We start from the raw sequence: 21,513 nt of genomic DNA, 5'->3' as shown, positions 1-21,513 counted from the left end.
ATGTATATTCAGAAGATGGAACCAGGTGTTTTTTGAATGTAGAAATGATCGTTTCTTGGTGTTTTTCGTCTAAAACCATGGTGGAGAAAACCGCATGCTCTGGAATAGCCAGCTCCTTACAGATGTCAGAGAAAATGACCGTTTCCACATTTTCTGCGATTTCTACATCTTTAGACTCCAGCTCAGGCCAGAGTTTGTCAAACATTTCTTTCTTGTAATTTTCAGCAGAGAGATGTGCTGCTTTTTCGGCCTGAAAAATCACACCGTCAATGACTGACTGTACGGTGTAATCCATAGGAACGTCACAAGATGTTACATTGACTGGATTTTCTATGGCGCTTTCAACTCCGTCTGCGGAGCTGACAGAACTTGACTGACGCCTACAGCGCATCCACGGGTTTTTGAGTTTTTTCTTTAACCCACCGCCACGTGCAGTCTTCCTTCGCTTGACTATTTTTCTGCCAGCAGTGGCAGAGGAGACGTCAAGTGCAGGGGTGGCCTGGGAAGACCCCTGGTTTGCAGCTGTCGACTGCGAGCACAGGGTCACCATGTTTGCCACAAATTGAGAGAGCTGTTGTGTGGTGACCTTGTCTGCGCGACCTAACAGAAACTCGTCCCACTGCCCCGCTGTAATGTTGTCGAACAACTGGCGCACAAGTGATTTCACAGCACTTACTGTGTCATCAGTTGTACAATTATCCAGATTACTCCTAGCGTTTATATTTTTCATTGTGTTTAAATTTCTCTTTGCTTCGTGAAAATTTATTCTAGGTTTGTTATTAAGCAAGTAACTGCGTTTGAACCCAAGCGGTGTGTGTGTCTAGACATTGCCTTGCCTTCTATATATAGATACACGTTGCCTGTGACGTGACTACTCCTTTGATCCCTGGTTGTGATGTCATTTGATCTGCGTTTAACCCCGCCCACCCTCAAAGAAAAAACGAGAAACTGTTGCCTAGCAACCGCTACACGCTGTCTGAGCCGCAGAACCGTTTGGTTTTTTTTTTTTTTGTAAAAGTAGGGAAAAATGAATTGCATGGGTCTAAGGCATGCATGCCAACCGTCCCGATTTCTCCGGGAGTGCCCCTTCCGAAAATCTCCCGGAGCCACCATTCTCCCGAATTTCTCCCGATTTTCCACCCGGACAACAAAGTTGAAAAACCATATCCCAGAATTCAAAGCACGGTCCAGCCAATTCCAGTTTCCAACAATGGCGGCAGCTACTTAGTGTTAATATTACTCTTATTATTCTTTCTGGGTCGCAAAATAAACTTTTAACATATTTTCAGGCGAGAATGTAGGTGTGTAAACCTTAAATATCTGAGCCGGCGAGAGCAGCAAACCCCCGCGGTTTTCGCTACTCAGGTTAAACATGATAAGTCACTTGGATAACTTAAAAATGTTATTGTCTGGCTTTTTTCAGTGTTTTATTTATTCGTGAGTAAATCGGTTTGGCTGAGATGATTAGAGTCAATAAAACTTTATTAAGCCCTCTGGAGGATTCCTGAGTATTTCACACAACTGAATAAACGTCAAACAGAAAACCGATTAAACAGAAGTGTGAGATGGTCGAGAATTTGCGCCAAAGTCCGGTTATATTTTAGATAGCAAGCAGCAGACGGCAGAGTTGATCTCCACCGAGAGAGCTCGTGACGTAATTCTGACCGTCCAATTTCACAGTCGCTCACTTCAGCCTACCTGGCTTTCGGAGGACCCGGCGCACTTAGACCGCGAAGGCCTCGGGTGGATATGGCCTCTGAATTTTGACACCCCTGCTGCTTCCAGCCGGACAATAATAACGATGAAATTTAACTTACTTTATCCGATAAATAAACACTGTAAAATTAAAGTTTTGTTGTTGTTTTTTAGCATATATATATATATATATATATATATATATATATATATATATATATATATATATATATATATATATGTAATTATATAATTTTTTATGTTTGTGTGCCACCTTAACTATATGAGGATCAAAAGCTAAACAGTCTCCTCTGTGGCCCCTTCGTATCATTAGGAATAAGGGGCCCTGCGTGGAAGGCAGTGGATGAGATTACTGATGTCTGAACACAAAAATACAGATACTGAAGCCGCAATGTAAACCTAAGGTACCTACCATTCAATACAGGGTTTGTGTGTTATATTTTCAGTGGGCTGATTGCGCCATCTAGTGATTATTTTTTATCATCACATTCTTAAAAGACATCTGCAGTGTAGCATGCTTTACTTAACTTTACTTAACATCTTATCTGGACATATTTGGAGTTTACAGTGTTATTATACTATATATATATCTATATCTATATATATCTATATATCTATATATCTATATATATATATATAGATAGATAGATAGATAGATAGATAGATAGATAGATAGATAGATAGATAGATAGATAGATAGATAGATAGATAGATAGATAGATAGATACATATCGACATATCGACATCTAGTGTATATAATCAGTGTGACTTTTTCCCTTGAAAAATCTAAATAAATTGCACAATACATTTTAAGCAAAATTCCAGATGTAGCAAATACTATAAAAATTAAGAATACATTTTATAACAAATTTGTCAAATGGTTCAATAATCTCAAAAGAAAAAAGGAATTTGCCTTTTCTTTTCTCTCCTTTAAAAAATGCTACATTGTCTTCTTCCACACATAAATCAATGTATGTTTTGAAATAAGTCAGATACAAAATATCACATTCTGCTTTATTAAACGGTATTCTGCCATGTTCAGATTTTTGAAAGGTTTAAAAATAGGTTACACGTTTAAATGAAACACGAAGTTGGTAAGAATGAATTTGTTCAACTCACAGACAATGAAATCAAACAGAAATCAGGGCATGAAATGTAAACATTTTTATTGACATTAACTTGAAGCGCTGAATTAGTTGTGTTTTCGGTTCAATTCAGTTCACTTCAATCTGTAAGGGAAAGTAAATGATGGTCTTTTCACACTGTAAGGTTTCCTTACAGTAATACACTGTAAGGAAACCTTACAATGTATTACTGTAAGGTTTGGTACCTTCCAGTGTTAAAAAGAAAACCCCAGCAGACACACCCCTCTGAGCAAGCACTCGGCGACAGTGGGGAGGAAAAACTTTCTTTTAAGAGAAAGAAACCTCCGACAGAACCAGGCTCAGTGAGGGGACGGCCATCTGTCGCGACCGGTCCGTGGAGTTTCATAAATGATCCAATTAATTAAAGAGCCATTATGATTTTAAAAATGGCTCCAATTAGTTTTTAAGAAATGTTTTCAGTTGATTTCCCTACATTACAGAAACCTTATTGTGTCTTTTGCTCCGGCAAAAAAAATTGCGTGCAGATGCTAAAAATTGGCGGATGGAACCCGGTTTCTTAGATAATTTTGCTATTTGGTTTTTGAACACGTCCACGATTGTTTCCTCAACTATTGGGTACTGTAACTGCATGAACAGGAGAACGTTCTCAGGCGTTTTATACTTTTTGCAAAGAGATTTGTAAACCAGCTTGCTGAGGTTTTTAAAGTTCTCCAATGGAACTTTAACACATTCTTCTTTGAGTTCTTTCCAGACTACAGTGGTAAATCTGTTTTGGATGGCTTCAATCATGTCTGGGGGCATGAAAATGCCTGCCTTATCAAAAGCACACCTAATCACGTCCCCATTACAGAGTTCCACAGAAAGTCTGTATTTTTCTTCTTTTTCACGTGATTCAACTTCACACGTGTCTGTTAATGCCAATAGGTGTTGTTTGAACACACAAAAAACTGTGGTGTCACTCAGTGATTCATCTAAAGCAGTTAATTTTTCATTTAGATCACTGAAAATGTCCTTGGCAACCTTTTCCAGCACTTCTGGGCCTAAAGGCACTTTAATGTTCTGGATTTCAGCCCAGACCTCCTCCAACAAACGTTCATGCAGAGAATCGGAAGAGGGGGACACTGATATTTTAGCAAACTCTGAAAACACAGTTTGAATAAGTTTGCTCAGCCATATTTGATCCTCAGAGTTGTTTTCAGCCGGCATGCTTTCATGTTTAACAGGGGATTTCTGTGGGGTTGGAGCTTTTACAGAACTAGATGTATATTCAGAAGATGGAACCAGGTGTTTTTTGAATGTAGAAATGATCGTTTCTTGGTGTTTTTCGTCTAAAACCATGGTGGAGAAAACCGCATGCTCTGGAATAGCCAGCTCCTTACAGATGTCAGAGAAAATGACCGTTTCCACATTTTCTGCGATTTCTACATCTTTAGACTCCAGCTCAGGCCAGAGTTTGTCAAACATTTCTTTCTTGTAATTTTCAGCAGAGAGATGTGCTGCTTTTTCGGCCTGAAAAATCACACCGTCAATGACTGACTGTACGGTGTAATCCATAGGAACGTCACAAGATGTTACATTGACTGGATTTTCTATGGCGCTTTCAACTCCGTCTGCGGAGCTGACAGAACTTGACTGACGCCTACAGCGCATCCACGGGTTTTTGAGTTTTTTCTTTAACCCACCGCCACGTGCAGTCTTCCTTCGCTTGACTATTTTTCTGCCAGCAGTGGCAGAGGAGACGTCAAGTGCAGGGGTGGCCTGGGAAGACCCCTGGTTTGCAGCTGTCGACTGCGAGCACAGGGTCACCATGTTTGCCACAAATTGAGAGAGCTGTTGTGTGGTGACCTTGTCTGCGCGACCTAACAGAAACTCGTCCCACTGCCCCGCTGTAATGTTGTCGAACAACTGGCGCACAAGTGATTTCACAGCACTTACTGTGTCATCAGTTGTACAATTATCCAGATTACTCCTAGCGTTTATATTTTTCATTGTGTTTAAATTTCTCTTTGCTTCGTGAAAATTTATTCTAGGTTTGTTATTAAGCAAGTAACTGCGTTTGAACCCAAGCGGTGTGTGTGTCTAGACATTGCCTTGCCTTCTATATATAGATACACGTTGCCTGTGACGTGACTACTCCTTTGATCCCTGGTTGTGATGTCATTTGATCTGCGTTTAACCCCGCCCACCCTCAAAGAAAAAACGAGAAACTGTTGCCTAGCAACCGCTACACGCTGTCTGAGCCGCAGAACCGTTTGGTTTTTTTTTTTTTTGTAAAAGTAGGGAAAAATGAATTGCATGGGTCTAAGGCATGCATGCCAACCGTCCCGATTTCTCCGGGAGTGCCCCTTCCGAAAATCTCCCGGAGCCACCATTCTCCCGAATTTCTCCCGATTTTCCACCCGGACAACAAAGTTGAAAAACCATATCCCAGAATTCAAAGCACGGTCCAGCCAATTCCAGTTTCCAACAATGGCGGCAGCTACTTAGTGTTAATATTACTCTTATTATTCTTTCTGGGTCGCAAAATAAACTTTTAACATATTTTCAGGCGAGAATGTAGGTGTGTAAACCTTAAATATCTGAGCCGGCGAGAGCAGCAAACCCCCGCGGTTTTCGCTACTCAGGTTAAACATGATAAGTCACTTGGATAACTTAAAAATGTTATTGTCTGGCTTTTTTCAGTGTTTTATTTATTCGTGAGTAAATCGGTTTGGCTGAGATGATTAGAGTCAATAAAACTTTATTAAGCCCTCTGGAGGATTCCTGAGTATTTCACACAACTGAATAAACGTCAAACAGAAAACCGATTAAACAGAAGTGTGAGATGGTCGAGAATTTGCGCCAAAGTCCGGTTATATTTTAGATAGCAAGCAGCAGACGGCAGAGTTGATCTCCACCGAGAGAGCTCGTGACGTAATTCTGACCGTCCAATTTCACAGTCGCTCACTTCAGCCTACCTGGCTTTCGGAGGACCCGGCGCACTTAGACCGCGAAGGCCTCGGGTGGATATGGCCTCTGAATTTTGACACCCCTGCTGCTTCCAGCCGGACAATAATAACGATGAAATTTAACTTACTTTATCCGATAAATAAACACTGTAAAATTAAAGTTTTGTTGTTGTTTTTTAGCATATCTATCTATCTATCTATCTATCTATCTATCTATCTATCTATATATATATATATATATATATATATATATATATATATATATATATATATATATATATATATATATATATATATATATATATATATATATATATATATATATATAATTTTTTATGTTTGTGTGCCACCTTAACTATATGAGGATCAAAAGCTAAACAGTCTCCTCTGTGGCCCCTTCGTATCATTAGGAATAAGGGGCCCTGCGTGGAAGGCAGTGGATGAGATTACTGATGTCTGAACACAAAAATACAGATACTGAAGCCGCAATGTAAACCTAAGGTACCTACCATTCTCCAATACAGGGTTTGTGTGTTATATTTTCAGTGGGCTGATTGCGCCATCTAGTGATTATTTTTTATCATCACATTCTTAAAAGACATCTGCAGTGTAGCATGCTTTACTTAACTTTACTTAACATCTTATCTGGACATATTTGGAGTTTACAGTGTTATTATACTATATATATATCTATATCTATATATATATATATCTATATCTATATCTATATATATATATCTATATATATATATATATATATATATATATAGATAGATAGATAGATAGATAGATAGATAGATAGATAGATAGATAGATAGATAGATAGATAGATAGATAGATAGATAGATAGATAGATAGATAGATATGGTGTATCGACATCTAGTGTATATAATCAGTGTGACTTTTTCCCTTGAAAAATCTAAATAAATTGCACAATACATTTTAAGCAAAATTCCAGATGTAGCAAATACTATAAAAATTAAGAATACATTTTATAACAAATTTGTCAAATGGTTCAATAATCTCAAAAGAAAAAAGGAATTTGCCTTTTCTTTTCTCTCCTTTAAAAAATGCTACATTGTCTTCTTCCACACATAAATCAATGTATGTTTTGAAATAAGTCAGATACAAAATATCACATTCTGCTTTATTAAACGGTATTCTGCCATGTTCAGATTTTTGAAAGGTTTAAAAATAGGTTACACGTTTAAATGAAACACGAAGTTGGTAAGAATGAATTTGTTCAACTCACAGACAATGAAATCAAACAGAAATCAGGGCATGAAATGTAAACATTTTTATTGACATTAACTTGAAGCGCTGAATTAGTTGTGTTTTCGGTTCAATTCAGTTCACTTCAATCTGTAAGGGAAAGTAAATGATGGTCTTTTCACACTGTAAGGTTTCCTTACAGTAATACACTGTAAGGAAACCTTACAATGTATTACTGTAAGGTTTGGTACCTTCCAGTGTTAAAAAGAAAACCCCAGCAGACACACCCCTCTGAGCAAGCACTCGGCGACAGTGGGGAGGAAAAACTTTCTTTTAAGAGAAAGAAACCTCCGACAGAACCAGGCTCAGTGAGGGGACGGCCATCTGTCGCGACCGGTCCGCGGAGTTTCATAAATGATCCAATTAATTAAAGAGCCATTATGATTTTAAAAATGGCTCCAATTAGTTTTTAAGAAATGTTTTCAGTTGATTTCCCTACATTACAGAAACCTTATTGTGTCTTTTGCTCCGGCAAAAAAAATTGCGTGCAGATGCTAAAAATTGGCGGATGGAACCCGGTTTCTTAGATAATTTTGCTATTTGGTTTTTGAACACGTCCACGATTGTTTCCTCAACTATTGGGTACTGTAACTGCATGAACAGGAGAACGTTCTCAGGCGTTTTATACTTTTTGCAAAGAGATTTGTAAACCAGCTTGCTGAGGTTTTTAAAGTTCTCCAATGGAACTTTAACACATTCTTCTTTGAGTTCTTTCCAGACTACAGTGGTAAATCTGTTTTGGATGGCTTCAATCATGTCTGGGGGCATGAAAATGCCTGCCTTATCAAAAGCACACCTAATCACATCCCCATTACAGAGTTCCACAGAAAGTCTGTATTTTTCTTCTTTTTCACGTGATTCAACTTCACACGTGTCTGTTAATGCCAATAGGTGTTGTTTGAACACACAAAAAACTGTGGTGTCACTCAGTGATTCATCTAAAGCAGTTAATTTTTCATTTAGATCACTGAAAATGTCCTTGGCAACCTTTTCCAGCACTTCTGGGCCTAAAGGCACTTTAATGTTCTGGATTTCAGCCCAGACCTCCTCCAACAAACGTTCATGCAGAGAATCGGAAGAGGGGGACACTGATATTTTAGCAAACTCTGAAAACACAGTTTGAATAAGTTTGCTCAGCCATATTTGATCCTCAGAGTTGTTTTCAGCCGGCACGCTTTCATGTTTAACAGGGGATTTCTGTGGGGTTGGAGCTTTTACAGAACTAGATGTATATTCAGAAGATGGAACCAGGTGTTTTTTGAATGTAGAAATGATCGTTTCTTGGTGTTTTTCGTCTAAAACCATGGTGGAGAAAACCGCATGCTCTGGAATAGCCAGCTCCTTACAGATGTCAGAGAAAATGACCGTTTCCACATTTTCTGCGATTTCTACATCTTTAGACTCCAGCTCAGGCCAGAGTTTGTCAAACATTTCTTTCTTGTAATTTTCAGCAGAGAGATGTGCTGCTTTTTCGGCCTGAAAAATCACACCGTCAATGACTGACTGTACGGTGTAATCCATAGGAACGTCACAAGATGTTACATTGACTGGATTTTCTATGGCGCTTTCAACTCCGTCTGCGGAGCTGACAGAACTTGACTGACGCCTACAGCGCATCCACGGGTTTTTGAGTTTTTTCTTTAACCCACCGCCACGTGCAGTCTTCCTTCGCTTGACTATTTTTCTGCCAGCAGTGGCAGAGGAGACGTCAAGTGCAGGGGTGGCCTGGGAAGACCCCTGGTTTGCAGCTGTCGACTGCGAGCACAGGGTCACCATGTTTGCCACAAATTGAGAGAGCTGTTGTGTGGTGACCTTGTCTGCGCGACCTAACAGAAACTCGTCCCACTGCCCCGCTGTAATGTTGTCGAACAACTGGCGCACAAGTGATTTCACAGCACTTACTGTGTCATCAGTTGTACAATTATCCAGATTACTCCTAGCGTTTATATTTTTCATTGTGTTTAAATTTCTCTTTGCTTCGTGAAAATTTATTCTAGGTTTGTTATTAAGCAAGTAACTGCGTTTGAACCCAAGCGGTGTGTGTGTCTAGACATTGCCTTGCCTTCTATATATAGATACACGTTGCCTGTGACGTGACTACTCCTTTGATCCCTGGTTGTGATGTCATTTGATCTGCGTTTAACCCCGCCCACCCTCAAAGAAAAAACGAGAAACTGTTGCCTAGCAACCGCTACACGCTGTCTGAGCCGCAGAACCGTTTGGTTTTTTTTTTTTTGTAAAAGTAGGGAAAAATGAATTGCATGGGTCTAAGGCATGCATGCCAACCGTCCCGATTTCTCCGGGAGTGCCCCTTCCGAAAATCTCCCGGAGCCACCATTCTCCCGAATTTCTCCCGATTTTCCACCCGGACAACAAAGTTGAAAAACCATATCCCAGAATTCAAAGCACGGTCCAGCCAATTCCAGTTTCCAACAATGGCGGCAGCTACTTAGTGTTAATATTACTCTTATTATTCTTTCTGGGTCGCAAAATAAACTTTTAACATATTTTCAGGCGAGAATGTAGGTGTGTAAACCTTAAATATCTGAGCCGGCGAGAGCAGCAAACCCCCGCGGTTTTCGCTACTCAGGTTAAACATGATAAGTCACTTGGATAACTTAAAAATGTTATTGTCTGGCTTTTTTCAGTGTTTTATTTATTCGTGAGTAAATCGGTTTGGCTGAGATGATTAGAGTCAATAAAACTTTATTAAGCCCTCTGGAGGATTCCTGAGTATTTCACACAACTGAATAAACGTCAAACAGAAAACCGATTAAACAGAAGTGTGAGATGGTCGAGAATTTGCGCCAAAGTCCGGTTATATTTTAGATAGCAAGCAGCAGACGGCAGAGTTGATCTCCACCGAGAGAGCTCGTGACGTAATTCTGACCGTCCAATTTCACAGTCGCTCACTTCAGCCTACCTGGCTTTCGGAGGACCCGGCGCACTTAGACCGCGAAGGCCTCGGGTGGATATGGCCTCTGAATTTTGACACCCCTGCTGCTTCCAGCCGGACAATAATAACGATGAAATTTAACTTACTTTATCCGATAAATAAACACTGTAAAATTAAAGTTTTGTTGTTGTTTTTTAGCATATATATATATATATATATATATATATATAATTTTTTATGTTTGTGTGCCACCTTAACTATATGAGGATCAAAAGCTAAACAGTCTCCTCTGTGGCCCCTTCGTATCATTAGGAATAAGGGGCCCTGCGTGGAAGGCAGTGGATGAGATTACTGATGTCTGAACACAAAAATACAGATACTGAAGCCGCAATGTAAACCTAAGGTACCTACCATTCTCCAATACAGGGTTTGTGTGTTATATTTTCAGTGGGCTGATTGCGCCATCTAGTGATTATTTTTTTATCATCACATTCTTAAAAGACATCTGCAGTGTAGCATGCTTTACTTAACTTTACTTAACATCTTATCTGGACATATTTGGAGTTTACAGTGTTATTATACTATATCTATATATATATATATATATATATATATATATATATATATATATATATATATATATATATATAGATATATAGATATATAGATATATAGATATATAGATATATATGGTGTATCGACATCTAGTGTATATAATCAGTGTGACTTTTTCCCTTGAAAAATCTAAATAAATTGCACAATACATTTTAAGCAAAATTCCAGATGTAGCAAATACTATAAAAATTAAGAATACATTTTATAACAAATTTGTCAAATGGTTCAATAATCTCAAAAGAAAAAAGGAATTTGCCTGAAATGATTTCATGTTTCAGGCTTTAAAGGGTTAAAAAACATGTTTAACTAAACTGTATGTCAACACAAATGGAATGAAAAATTCCAGTTTCTCAAAAAGTCTTTTATAATTTTCTTTTTGTTTTTTGGGGGGTCAAACTGGATAAAACCTTCCCTGTCTGTTCACTATTGATTTGTAGTGTTAAGTAAATGGTCTGACTCTTATATAGCCTTTTTCTACTTCCCCAGAGTAGTCAAAGCGCTCTATACAACGTGCCACATTCACCCAATTCAGATTTTGTTCTTTACTAATATTCATGCTCTCATTGATGCATCAGAAAGCAACTTGCCCAAGGATACTCGGCATATAGACTGGAGGAGCCAGGGATCAAACCACTAACCTTCTGAGCAGTAGATGACCTGCTCTACCTCCTGAGCTACAGCCACCCCTATTTAACTTACAGCCATACCACCCTGAGCACCTCCGATCTCGTCTAAAGTAAAAGAGGGAGAAGCACAGTCAAACCTTAGGCAGAAACTTGATTTCCAGGTCTGTTCAGGTGAGCTGACACACCTGGCGGGTGGGTATCATCCTGTATTCCTGTAGATTTTTGGCTGGTTGGCTTACTCAAATCTATTTCTGTGGTCAAATGATTTTTGTGTAGACAAAGTGACTTTTGTCACTTTTTATCATTATTCGTACAGTTCATACTGATTGATACGATAACCTTGTAACTAAGAGCTTATATTAACACGGGAAGTGTGAGGATCTGGTGCAAAGTTCAAAACCTACCAGTTATTTACTGGAGTTTTCTATAGGAAATAAAAAATACAGTAGACTCATGTTGATTTTCTTGGCGTGCACTAAGTAAGGAGAGAATGATTTCACATATCTAAGCACTCTGTAAGGACAGGTTGACCTAAACACAGATTTATATCTGTATAGCATGTATTTGTTCATGTGTGTACATATATAAGCAGAAGTATTTTATGTGGAAAAACTAGAGAATCATGAGGAACACATGGCTGAGTGCTGATTCTGTCTGAGCTGTCAAAAAAATCACACCTGAGCAACACTACTAATATGTGTCATTTAGAAGAAATTGCTAAAGGACTTATTTGATTCATGCTATTATGTGGCTCCACAGCATACAAATAAAAGAGTATGAATGCAAGTCTGACCTCAGCTGAAAAATGAATACATCTTTATTTAAATGTCAGTATAGCCTGTTGGTGCGCCCACCACTTCAAGGGGAGCCCAAATTTAATTTCAGTGTAGAAAAGAATTACTATTCGTGTGCCTCAGGGTACTTTTTCTTGACTCGAGTGGACCATGTAAAACTGCGGTTGGAAAATAAACCAAAGTCTATTTTCGCTCCATTTTGTGCCCAGCTCAATGAAAAGCATACTGCTGTGAATTTACAGTTTAACAACATAGAGCAAAACGATGTTAAAATACATACACCGTGCTCTCGCCTTCCAGTTGTGAGGAGTGCGTGTGTGTGATGTCAGAACGAGGAACATGTCAGACTTGTCATCACAGAGACAGCTGGCAGAAATCACCACCTCTCCCCTCAGGAACGCTTTCCTCCTCTCAGACCGGCTTAATGGGCAGCTACATCACTGTGCACGCACACACAGAGGTCTTGACAAGCTCCGAACAGCATGAGGACAAAAGGAGGAGAGACATTAAGTCTTACGCTGATGGATAAAGAGCGTGTGTTTTTCTGTGTCCAGACTTTTAACAGAGTAAAGAGCACCAGGGTGGCTGTAGCTCAGGTGATAGATCAGGTCAGCTACTCATTGGAAGGTTGGTGGTTCGATCCCTGGCTCCCCCTAGTCTGCATGCCAAAAATCCTTGAGCAAGATTCTAACCCCCGGTTGCTCTCCAATACATCCGTCGCAGCGTGAATGTGTGTGAATGTTTGCTAAGCATCCCTGAAGTATAGAAGAATGAATGGGGGGGAATGTGGCATGTTGTGCTTTGAGTGCTCTGGGAGAGTAGAAAAGCGCTATATAAGAATCAGTCCATTTACTAGTAACCAAAGGTCCTGTTGTTCTGGAAATTTGTAGAGGCAAAGTAGAAAGCCGTGAAGTTGTGTGTGCAGGTGAAACCTAATGAGCATTATGGATGAATGTTGTGTTACAGGTTGGGAGAAGTCATAAATGCTTGTGGTTAGCCTGGCATAGGGAGTGACCGACGTTCGCACAGATTACTGGTAGTATTACTCCTGGTATCCTAAGAAAGCTGTTGATTTAGGAGCCAAAGTTCTGTGAGAATGATGGAAAAAAGAATTCATAGTTTTCAAGAAAAAAAGCAACCATTTAATTGATAAATACATTTTTAGATCAGCTGTGACTTAAAACTACAGCTTCAAAATGTAATAAGGAAATAACATCTTAAAAAATATGATGACTCCTGGTGCACCACTGTTGTTTAATCTGTTTCAATACAATCTGTACTTCCAGCTGGAAGACATATGATAGATAATATTTTATTGAATTTCCTTTCTGCAATGTAGTTTTATATTTGCCATGCCCTGGTTTTAAAGGTTGCTCTGCTACCACAAATAAGCCACAAAAATGATGATGATGAAACTCTGCAGAATCGTGTGACGAGTGAGAGGCCAAGCACGAGAGAGAAGAAATGAGAAACTGAGATAAACTAAAGTGAACGGCAGTTATGGCATGGGGAGAAAGGTTTGTGCTATGCTGAGGTTTGTTGCACCCTTAGCAAGGTATTACGCGATCACACCTTCCTACCACACGAAGAATGAACAACATCCATCCATCAATCACCCTGTATCAGGGACGTGCAGAGGGGGGGGGCTAGAGGGGCTTGAGCACCCGCCCCTTTCCTGATGAGTGCCCAAAGTGCCCTTTTGTTGAGGCAACTTTTAAATTTTATTTATTTATTTATTTATTTATTTATTTATTTTATGTGTGTGTGTGTGCGGAGTCCTGTCTGTGCCCCTCAACAATAATATTTAACTATTAATCATAGTTTTGCTAAATAAAAGGATCTGGCTTGCATCAGTCACATGATCACATTTAACCAATGATCGCCCTCGACGGCAGAACGCGCTGGTTACGAGCCGGGAACGAGCTCACAAAGAGCACGCGCATTTTTAGCGGTCCGGAGCTGTAGGAGAAACACAAGTTAACTCAGAGACACAGACTGATGCGACAAAACCAGTAAGTAGGTGCACAGCGTACACTGTAGTGTGTAGCACACAGGAGTATTAGCTTATTACGTACACGTTGGTAAGCTGTCTTGTTGCAACTGACGAACTGAAACAAACGAGCGTGCTGTGTGTGCAACAGCGCGACAAACATTACCTGTCCTTTTATTAACTGCACAAGTAGTGCTGGTCATAGCTGCTGGCTACCTGTGTAAGGCTGTCATGGGTCTGTAGCTCTGTCACCGTTTTAGGGAACATATTTAGTTTTAAAGTAAGTTTCTGGGCATTTCCTGCCTTTCTGGAGGGATTATATTTCACTAAAAAACGATCTAATATGCATGTCCACATAATAATTATTATAATTATAATATATTAAAAAACACACGCTGTATTTTAAAGAACATACATTAAGAAGCAGATTATATTAGATTTATATTTTAAATAAGACAAAAGTTGGATTTTACAGCAGTAAAAATACAGTTTAAAAATGCAATAAGCTTTGCCCTGCACAGAGTGGATAGTGAAACAAATGGAATCATCATAAATACATTATTTCATATTTATTACTTCCCCCTCCTCATTGCTTTATTATTGTAGCTCTAGTAATAAATAATAATGTAAGGATGCCCATAGTATATACAGTATTCTGAAGAAGGTCTAAAATGTCACTGTGTGTGCATGTGTGTGTTTTATTTAGCTGGATTTAAAAAAATATTACTCATGATATAACATTGTGCAGACATGGCTGGTAAGGACATGAGGAGGAAACAGTAGGAGCTGTATGAGGCTACTAAAGGCAGTGCTATAACATTTTTCTGTCATCATTTTATTATAGATTAAGTGCAAGAGTTGTTAGGTGTGGATAATTAGATTATAGTTTATTGCAATAGCAAGTTGTGCCTTGTTCTCAGATAGACAGCAAGTGGAGAGTGATATATGAAATGATGGGAAGGAAGGAAGAAGAGAAGCAAAGAGTGATTCACAGGCAGAGCCGAGTTTATGTCACAGTTTTTCGTTGCCTTATGGTTCCAAGCGCTGTCACCAATCTTTGCATTTTGTTATTATCTCATGACACTTGTTTAATCAGCTACCATCTCTCCTGTGGACTTTTTAATGTCTACAGTCTCAGATCAACACAGCCCTGCCCTTCCCATATTAGATTCTTGATGAATGTGTGTTGTTGTTATTCAGCATGGTTCAATGTGCCCCTTTTTAACTTTGAGCACCCGCCCCTTTAAACCTCTCTGCACGTCCCTGCCCTGTATCGTAGTTAAGCAGCAGCAGCCTGAGCAGAGAAGCCCAGACTTCCCTCACCCTGGCTGCCTTATCTTTAGTCAGAGAAAGGAGGCTCTTCTAGGGGACACCAAGACTTCAACAGAGCCAATCAACAGATATAATCTCTCCAGCAAGTCATTGGTCTGCTCTGGGGTTACCCCATGGTAGGACATGCCCAAAATACAGTGGGGCAAAAAAGTATTTAGTCAGCCACCGATTGTGCAAGTTCCCCCACTTAAAATGATGACAGAGGCAAACACATTAACGGTTCCAAGGACTTGGACTACTGGGAACTGTTTCTCTACAAGAACTTGTTATTGATTCCCATCCTTAATTAGAATGAAACTCATTTTTCTGCCAAATCTATCTTTAAAAGTGAAAGCCCAAAGAGGAACCAACATTTAAAATGAAAGAGGTAGGAACTGAAAAAAAAGGAGAGAATAAACTCAGACAATAACACATAGACAAAGAGGACATAGAGTAAAGGAAGTTACATTCAACAACACAAAGGCTTATACAAACAAGCACTTCCATAGATTTATTCAGAGGTAAGAGAAATGAATCTAAGCTAAACTTCAGGAGGAAATAAAGAATATGGTACTTACACTGTGACACCTGACTTTAAAAGAATCATGAGAAGAAAACAGACAATATGGTAGGGATGGTGTCACACACATTAAATTACTAATGTGTGTTTTTTAAAGGGAGTTCCTGACTTGATGAGTGGGAAAAAATGACATTTTCCATACCTATGATTTGTTGCCAAAAAGCCACGCCATTGTTTATATAATAATTCATATAAATTTAATAACTTGAAAAATGTTAACCTCTAAAAACTGTAAGTATGTCTGTAAACTTCAATTTGTAGATACATTTCATCAAAATGTTTGTGTTTTGATGTGTATTTTCCTGAATTTGTATGCAGCACACATCCCCACATAGCAAAATTTGTAAGGCCCGGATCTGGCCCACACATTGTGCTTACACGTGGCACACATACCACAAAGAATGACGGCCCTTTGGTGGCCCAGATCAGGTTACCAGAGGTGGCCCACACATGGGCCAGCACAGGGCCAGTTGCAGACACACTGCTGGCCCTGTGCTGGCCCAGAACAGTTTCACCTCTGGCCCCAGATATCAGCCTAATGTGTACCTTAATCAAGCCATGTAATAACAACATGTGCTGGAACATAATAGAACAAAAGTAACATGACGAAACTGTGTTCAGACAGTGAATGGACTGATTCTTAACTCAGTGCTTCCTAACTACATTCGTACACATTCACACTCTTGACATGCAGACTGGAGGAGCCAGGGATCGAATCACTAAGCTTCCGATCAGTAGATGACCTGCTCTACCTCCTGAACTACAGCCACCCAGTGGTAAACATGAGTAAACTGTCACTAGGTTTTGGATAAAGTGTACACTCATAAACCTGTCAAACCTGCATTTGAAACGTTGGCTACCATAGCAGTATAGTATTGCAACATGGCATTTGGGTCTTCTAACTAAAATAGGAAAATAGGAACATAAATAGTGCCATCATTGCCAGACCTGGCCCACATCTGGTTGACATACACCCTGCCATGACACCAGTCAGTCAGAAGTGCCAGCTTGATCCCAGATCCGGGCCAGACCTATTTTCTATGAGCCTGGGCCACATACACCAAATCACATCGGGCCAAATGTGGCATGCCATCACATAAACAGTGCCATCTATGCCAGGCCTGGCCCATATCTGGATGACATATCACTTACCATGCCGGAAGTCAGCCAGCAGTGCCGGCTTGACACCAGATCCGGGCCAGACCTGTCTGCTATTTGGGCCCTTGTATGTCATCTGACAGTTCTAGCTTATTAAACTGGCAGGTCATAGTGACAAATAATGGGGTTTTGAGATTTTCCATCCAAATCCATCAGTCTGCAACTTCTGCTGTCACCCTGTTCCCACATTTATACTCAAAACATGTCAAATCTGTCAGCAAAACACCAAACACATGCCTGACAAAAATTCACGCTCCTCAGTGTGATTGCAGTTATCCATCAGTACATCCTCTTCTGTAATTTCTTTTATCAAAGTTCACTGAAAACCGTTTTTTTCAGCAAGTTTGGCAAAAAAAATTTCAAATAAGTATCTTTTACTATCAAGTCTACTGCTTTGTCAGTAAAGCTGTTGCTTGAGGCTGTCTTTCCTCCTCTCTCAACTGGAGAACAGGAAGGTAAATCAAGCCTCAAGTGGATTAGTGAACATGACTCTCAGACATGTTCACAAGGCAGTGTTTGAAATATGTTGTCACAACACTATTCCCCCAGCAGTCTGGCAAACCTCGTAAATCCCCCCATATATTGAGGGGGGTCCATAATTCACCGAGCACCTGGGAGAAAGACAAAACCCAGCGTTCATTTCCTCTATTCAAACGAGTTTGTTTTCATCAGTTCGTATTTTGTAAGAAGATCAGTATAGTGTGGGAAGTGGGCTCCCTTAGCAGCCCTTTCTACACCCATCACCTCATCCCATGTCTCTTTAAATCCTTTAGTTGAATATATTATGTGAGATGTTCTGTAGAGAGTTCCAAGTTGTAAATGATTGAGAGGGCCAGCTGCCCTCAGTCGGCTTTTGTTAGCTACAAAGCAAACTTTCTGGTGATGAGGACACCAGAACCTGCATCTGGCCTGCATCATTATGTGTAAAAGTTCTCTTGGTCTCTCTTCCCCCCTTTTTTTTTCTCCAGAGAAACGGTGAGGTATGAGGCGCTAACACTGCACAGGAATCATGTCAGGGTTTAGAGAAAAGGACAGGATATCATACTGATGTATCCTGGTGCCCAACAGCAGCAGATGGAGAGCATGACATAAGCTCTCCCACAAAACGTCCAGAGCTGCCAGTACACACTGACTCTAACCTGGTCAGAACCCAGTTCAGTCAGTCGCTCGTCCAGCAGTCAACGTCAACCATCAATCAGTCCTTTTCAGCTCTGACTTACTCTGCTTCTGTCTGTGGTGATTTTTTGCTCTCTCCTTTCTCTCTGTTGCCCTGTGCTCTGATGAAAGACACTCAGAGAGGTAGCCAAGCCACTTGTCTTTGTTTTGACGTTTCAGTGGCTCTGCTGTGGATATGTTTAGAACTTCTTCACGTGATCAGTGTTAGTTCAAAGGCTTTAAAGCACCGTGTGGTTGTGTTTGTGGAGTTTGAAACTGGGGGGCCTTTTCTGGAGAATTAGTGAAGGGGTCTTTGATGCAGCTTGACTGCATTCAGTATGAGCCTGACCTTTAATGCATCACCTAGTTTGGTGGATCACAGCCAGGCTGAGGACCAGAAGTGAGCAGCAAACAAGTATCTGCTACCAGTCTCATCAGCTGTGCTCCAAGACTGTGTTGTGTTTGGATGTAACCCCACTCACTCACTGGTTTTGTGCTCTCTCCGTCTTGAGTGCTTCACCTCCCCTCTGCTTAATCTTGAAACCATCAGCTCCCCAGTCTGGTTCTCTTTAAATTGAATTTGAAATCTTCATTCTTTTTATAAGCTGGGTGAGTAAAACCCTGAAAGGCCTTGTGGATTTCAGCATCCGCTGTTCTGAGAGGATTCAGATTTATTCCCTGTTTTTTTTCAGTTGTTTCTAATCATGGACAGAAGCGTCCCTCAAACAACAGGAAGGGCTGGAACAAAAGCAAGAAGTAAAGGCGGGGGAAGGGAAATAGTTTATTGCCTTTACGTTTCCTCTTCTTTCCAGTGGCAAGAAAGGGAGGGATGTCATCGTCTGTTTTGTCGCTCGTAGAAGTTTGAACCATACATTTTTGTTTCTGTTTTTTTTAATGCGTAATAGAATCAGCATGGAAGGAAAAGGAAGAGCATCCACAGATTATAATTAGAGCTGTAGTCTGTGTAAGTATGTACTCCTTCCTAAAGGCACTAGTACAGGACTTTGTGTGTTTTGTTTTTACGTGTGCATCTGCTTTCTGCCTGACTCTGGGTGTGTTGGGTGTATATGTATTCATGCACACATACAGCACTTGTGTCTTTTGCTGTGCATGCAACAACTCACACCTCCCACTACCACACTGACCCCTCCTGCTTCCTCTTTCCTTCTGCAGGTCTGTATGAGCTGCTGGCGGCCCTGCCATCCCAGCTGCAGCCTCATGTCAACTGCTCTGAGGACAACACCTTCCTTCAGGATATGTTTGGAGAGAGAAGTCTTCACTCACTTGTTAAGGTACAACAAACAAATAGAGTTATAGGAATTTCGCCTACATATTTTTCAGAAAATCACGTGTTGTTTAACTCATATATGCACGCACTGATAACTCTTAAATACACTTAAAACACTTAAGTAATTTCATTTAAGTGCTATACATATGAATACCTCAGTTTAACCAAGCCTAGCTTTAATTGCACATGTAGATTGTGTACAAAGTTTATTGTCAAGAAGGCAGACAACTAAATTAGTCACATAAAAAGTCTTGAAAAGAGGAGCCCCCGGCCTCCAAAGCAATTATTATTCATGAATTACAGTCCTATTGCACCATCTACCTACCCAGATCTTCTAATTCCTTCCTCTACCAGCAGGAAGGGGCCTGTGGTTTGGTTACTGCCTGTTAAACTAGATAGCTGCAGAGATTGGGGAGAAGGTTTGTCTGAAATCTTTCTCTGATTTTTGTTGTTAAATAGAGAACAATTTTCCCCCCTAAACATGGGGTAGTTTCCTGCAAATCGGCTTTCCATTCTTTATTATTCAGTAAATAAATGTAATAGCTGCTCGACTGCTGTGTCTGACTGATTAACTGAGCCATCCTAGTGAGCCAAATGGACAGACGGGCAGACTTTAAAACGCACACAAGTACTAAACAACCATCTCGTCTTACTCAGAAACCAGATGCAGCATTCAGGCTAACATCATGGACACACCATTAATAAAACCTTAATTATCCTCTTCCTAAAGCTCGGCCACCAAATCTCCACAGTCCACCTTTATTTGGGATTTGTGTAAGGTTGTAGAGGGGATACGAAAGAATGGCTAAACAGCAGAGAGAAAACACACACATCAAGTTAATCTGACAGGCTTCCCAACCCAGGTCGCTCACTGGTTGTAATTGCCTCACCTGGGTAATTACAACCAGTTGTTGGTCACTCTGTCTGGAAGGAGAGAGACGGTCCAGAGGAGGAGGTGTCACAGATGGAGAGAGAAACAAGAAAGAAGTAGAGAATTCAGAGTAACATGAAGACTTAAACCAGACATATGCTCTTTCTGTCTCTCTCACCTGTACTCACCAGATGGTCAGGACGTCTCACATCCATCCTAATCCGATTATGTTACAGAGATGAAAGAATTATTGTCCGATATCATCTTTCAGCTTTTATTTACATCTGTTTGTTGCTAGAAAATATTCTCATGACACGAGCCAGGTGCTTATTTATATTTTAAAAGCCTCACTTGAATCCAAAATATATCCCCTTCCTTGCACTGTCTTACTTTGGATTTAGGCTGCCTTCCAAATATTTTCATTAAAGTTCAATGGTCGACTGCAGCCCAGATTTACCGGATCAAGCACGTTGTTCACAAACAAGTACCTCTGAAATGAGCCAAAAGTGGCTAGATGATGATAGATGAAGCCAAATGCAAGGTTATGATAGGGACAGGGGAAGGAAGAAGGAAACTCCATATTGCAGCAGACAGGTCACAGTATGCTGTTGACTACTGAAAAACTTTTTGAACCATGTCAAGCACACTGGAGGGACAATTAAAACAAGAAGAAAGCTACAGGTCAACCAGTCCCTATTCTATCATTTTGTATTGTCTGTATTGGTAATCAAGGAAAATCCCACAGCCATTACTCCAGTTTCATCCATCCCTCCATCCATTCTCTGCTGCTTTTCAGAGTTGCGGGGGGACTGTGGAGCCTATCCCAGCTGTCTTAGGGCGAGAAGCAGGGTACACCGTGGACAGGTCGCCAGTCTGTCACAGGGTTTTGCTCCGGGTCACTTTGAAAAAGATGTTCAGCTTGTAAAGGATGTGATGTGAAGTTTTCTGGGCAGAGGTCTTAAGCCTGCTTAAATACTATGTTTTATGTCTTCGGGTATTTTGAAAAGTCTCCAAAGTGTGCAACCCTGACCCTAAACATTACATTAGTTCATGTTAGCAAACTAGTGACAGATTATTTCAAACCAATAACTCAGTGGAAAGAAAAATAAAACTAGTTAGCCATAATGTTAGGGCTTATAGATGATGTTCACAAGATGCAGTTAGCACTGTTTTATATAGTGTTATAG

The 21,513-nt window shown here is 40.2% G+C and overlaps 1 protein-coding gene across 2 annotated transcripts in view; it reads left to right on the top strand.

Annotated features, from left to right (window-relative positions):
* Window positions 1-13,749: 13,749 nt before the first annotated feature.
* Window positions 13,750-21,513, top strand: part of LOC146701220 (MAGUK p55 subfamily member 7-like) — a 30,277-nt gene continuing 22,513 nt past the window's right edge. Inside the window, exons 1-2 of one of the 2 annotated variants that reach the window (XM_085467551.1) lie at window positions 13,750-13,985; window positions 19,341-19,459. In XM_085467551.1, the coding sequence (XP_085323677.1) occupies window positions 19,424-19,459 (36 nt within the window). In that variant the 5' untranslated portion in view covers window positions 13,750-13,985; window positions 19,341-19,423. Of the gene's footprint in view, window positions 13,986-19,340; window positions 19,460-21,513 lie in introns of those variants that run through there. The other variant, XM_085467552.1, reaches the window with a different exon arrangement.

The sequence above is a fragment of the Copadichromis virginalis genome, linkage group LG9, assembly GCF_057382275.1.
Source record: "Copadichromis virginalis isolate Kocher_CV1m ecotype Utaka linkage group LG9, C_Virginalis_male_GT1.1, whole genome shotgun sequence".
Taxonomy (NCBI): domain Eukaryota; kingdom Metazoa; phylum Chordata; class Actinopteri; order Cichliformes; family Cichlidae; genus Copadichromis; species Copadichromis virginalis.
This window is presented reverse-complemented; position numbering and strand designations above follow the sequence as displayed.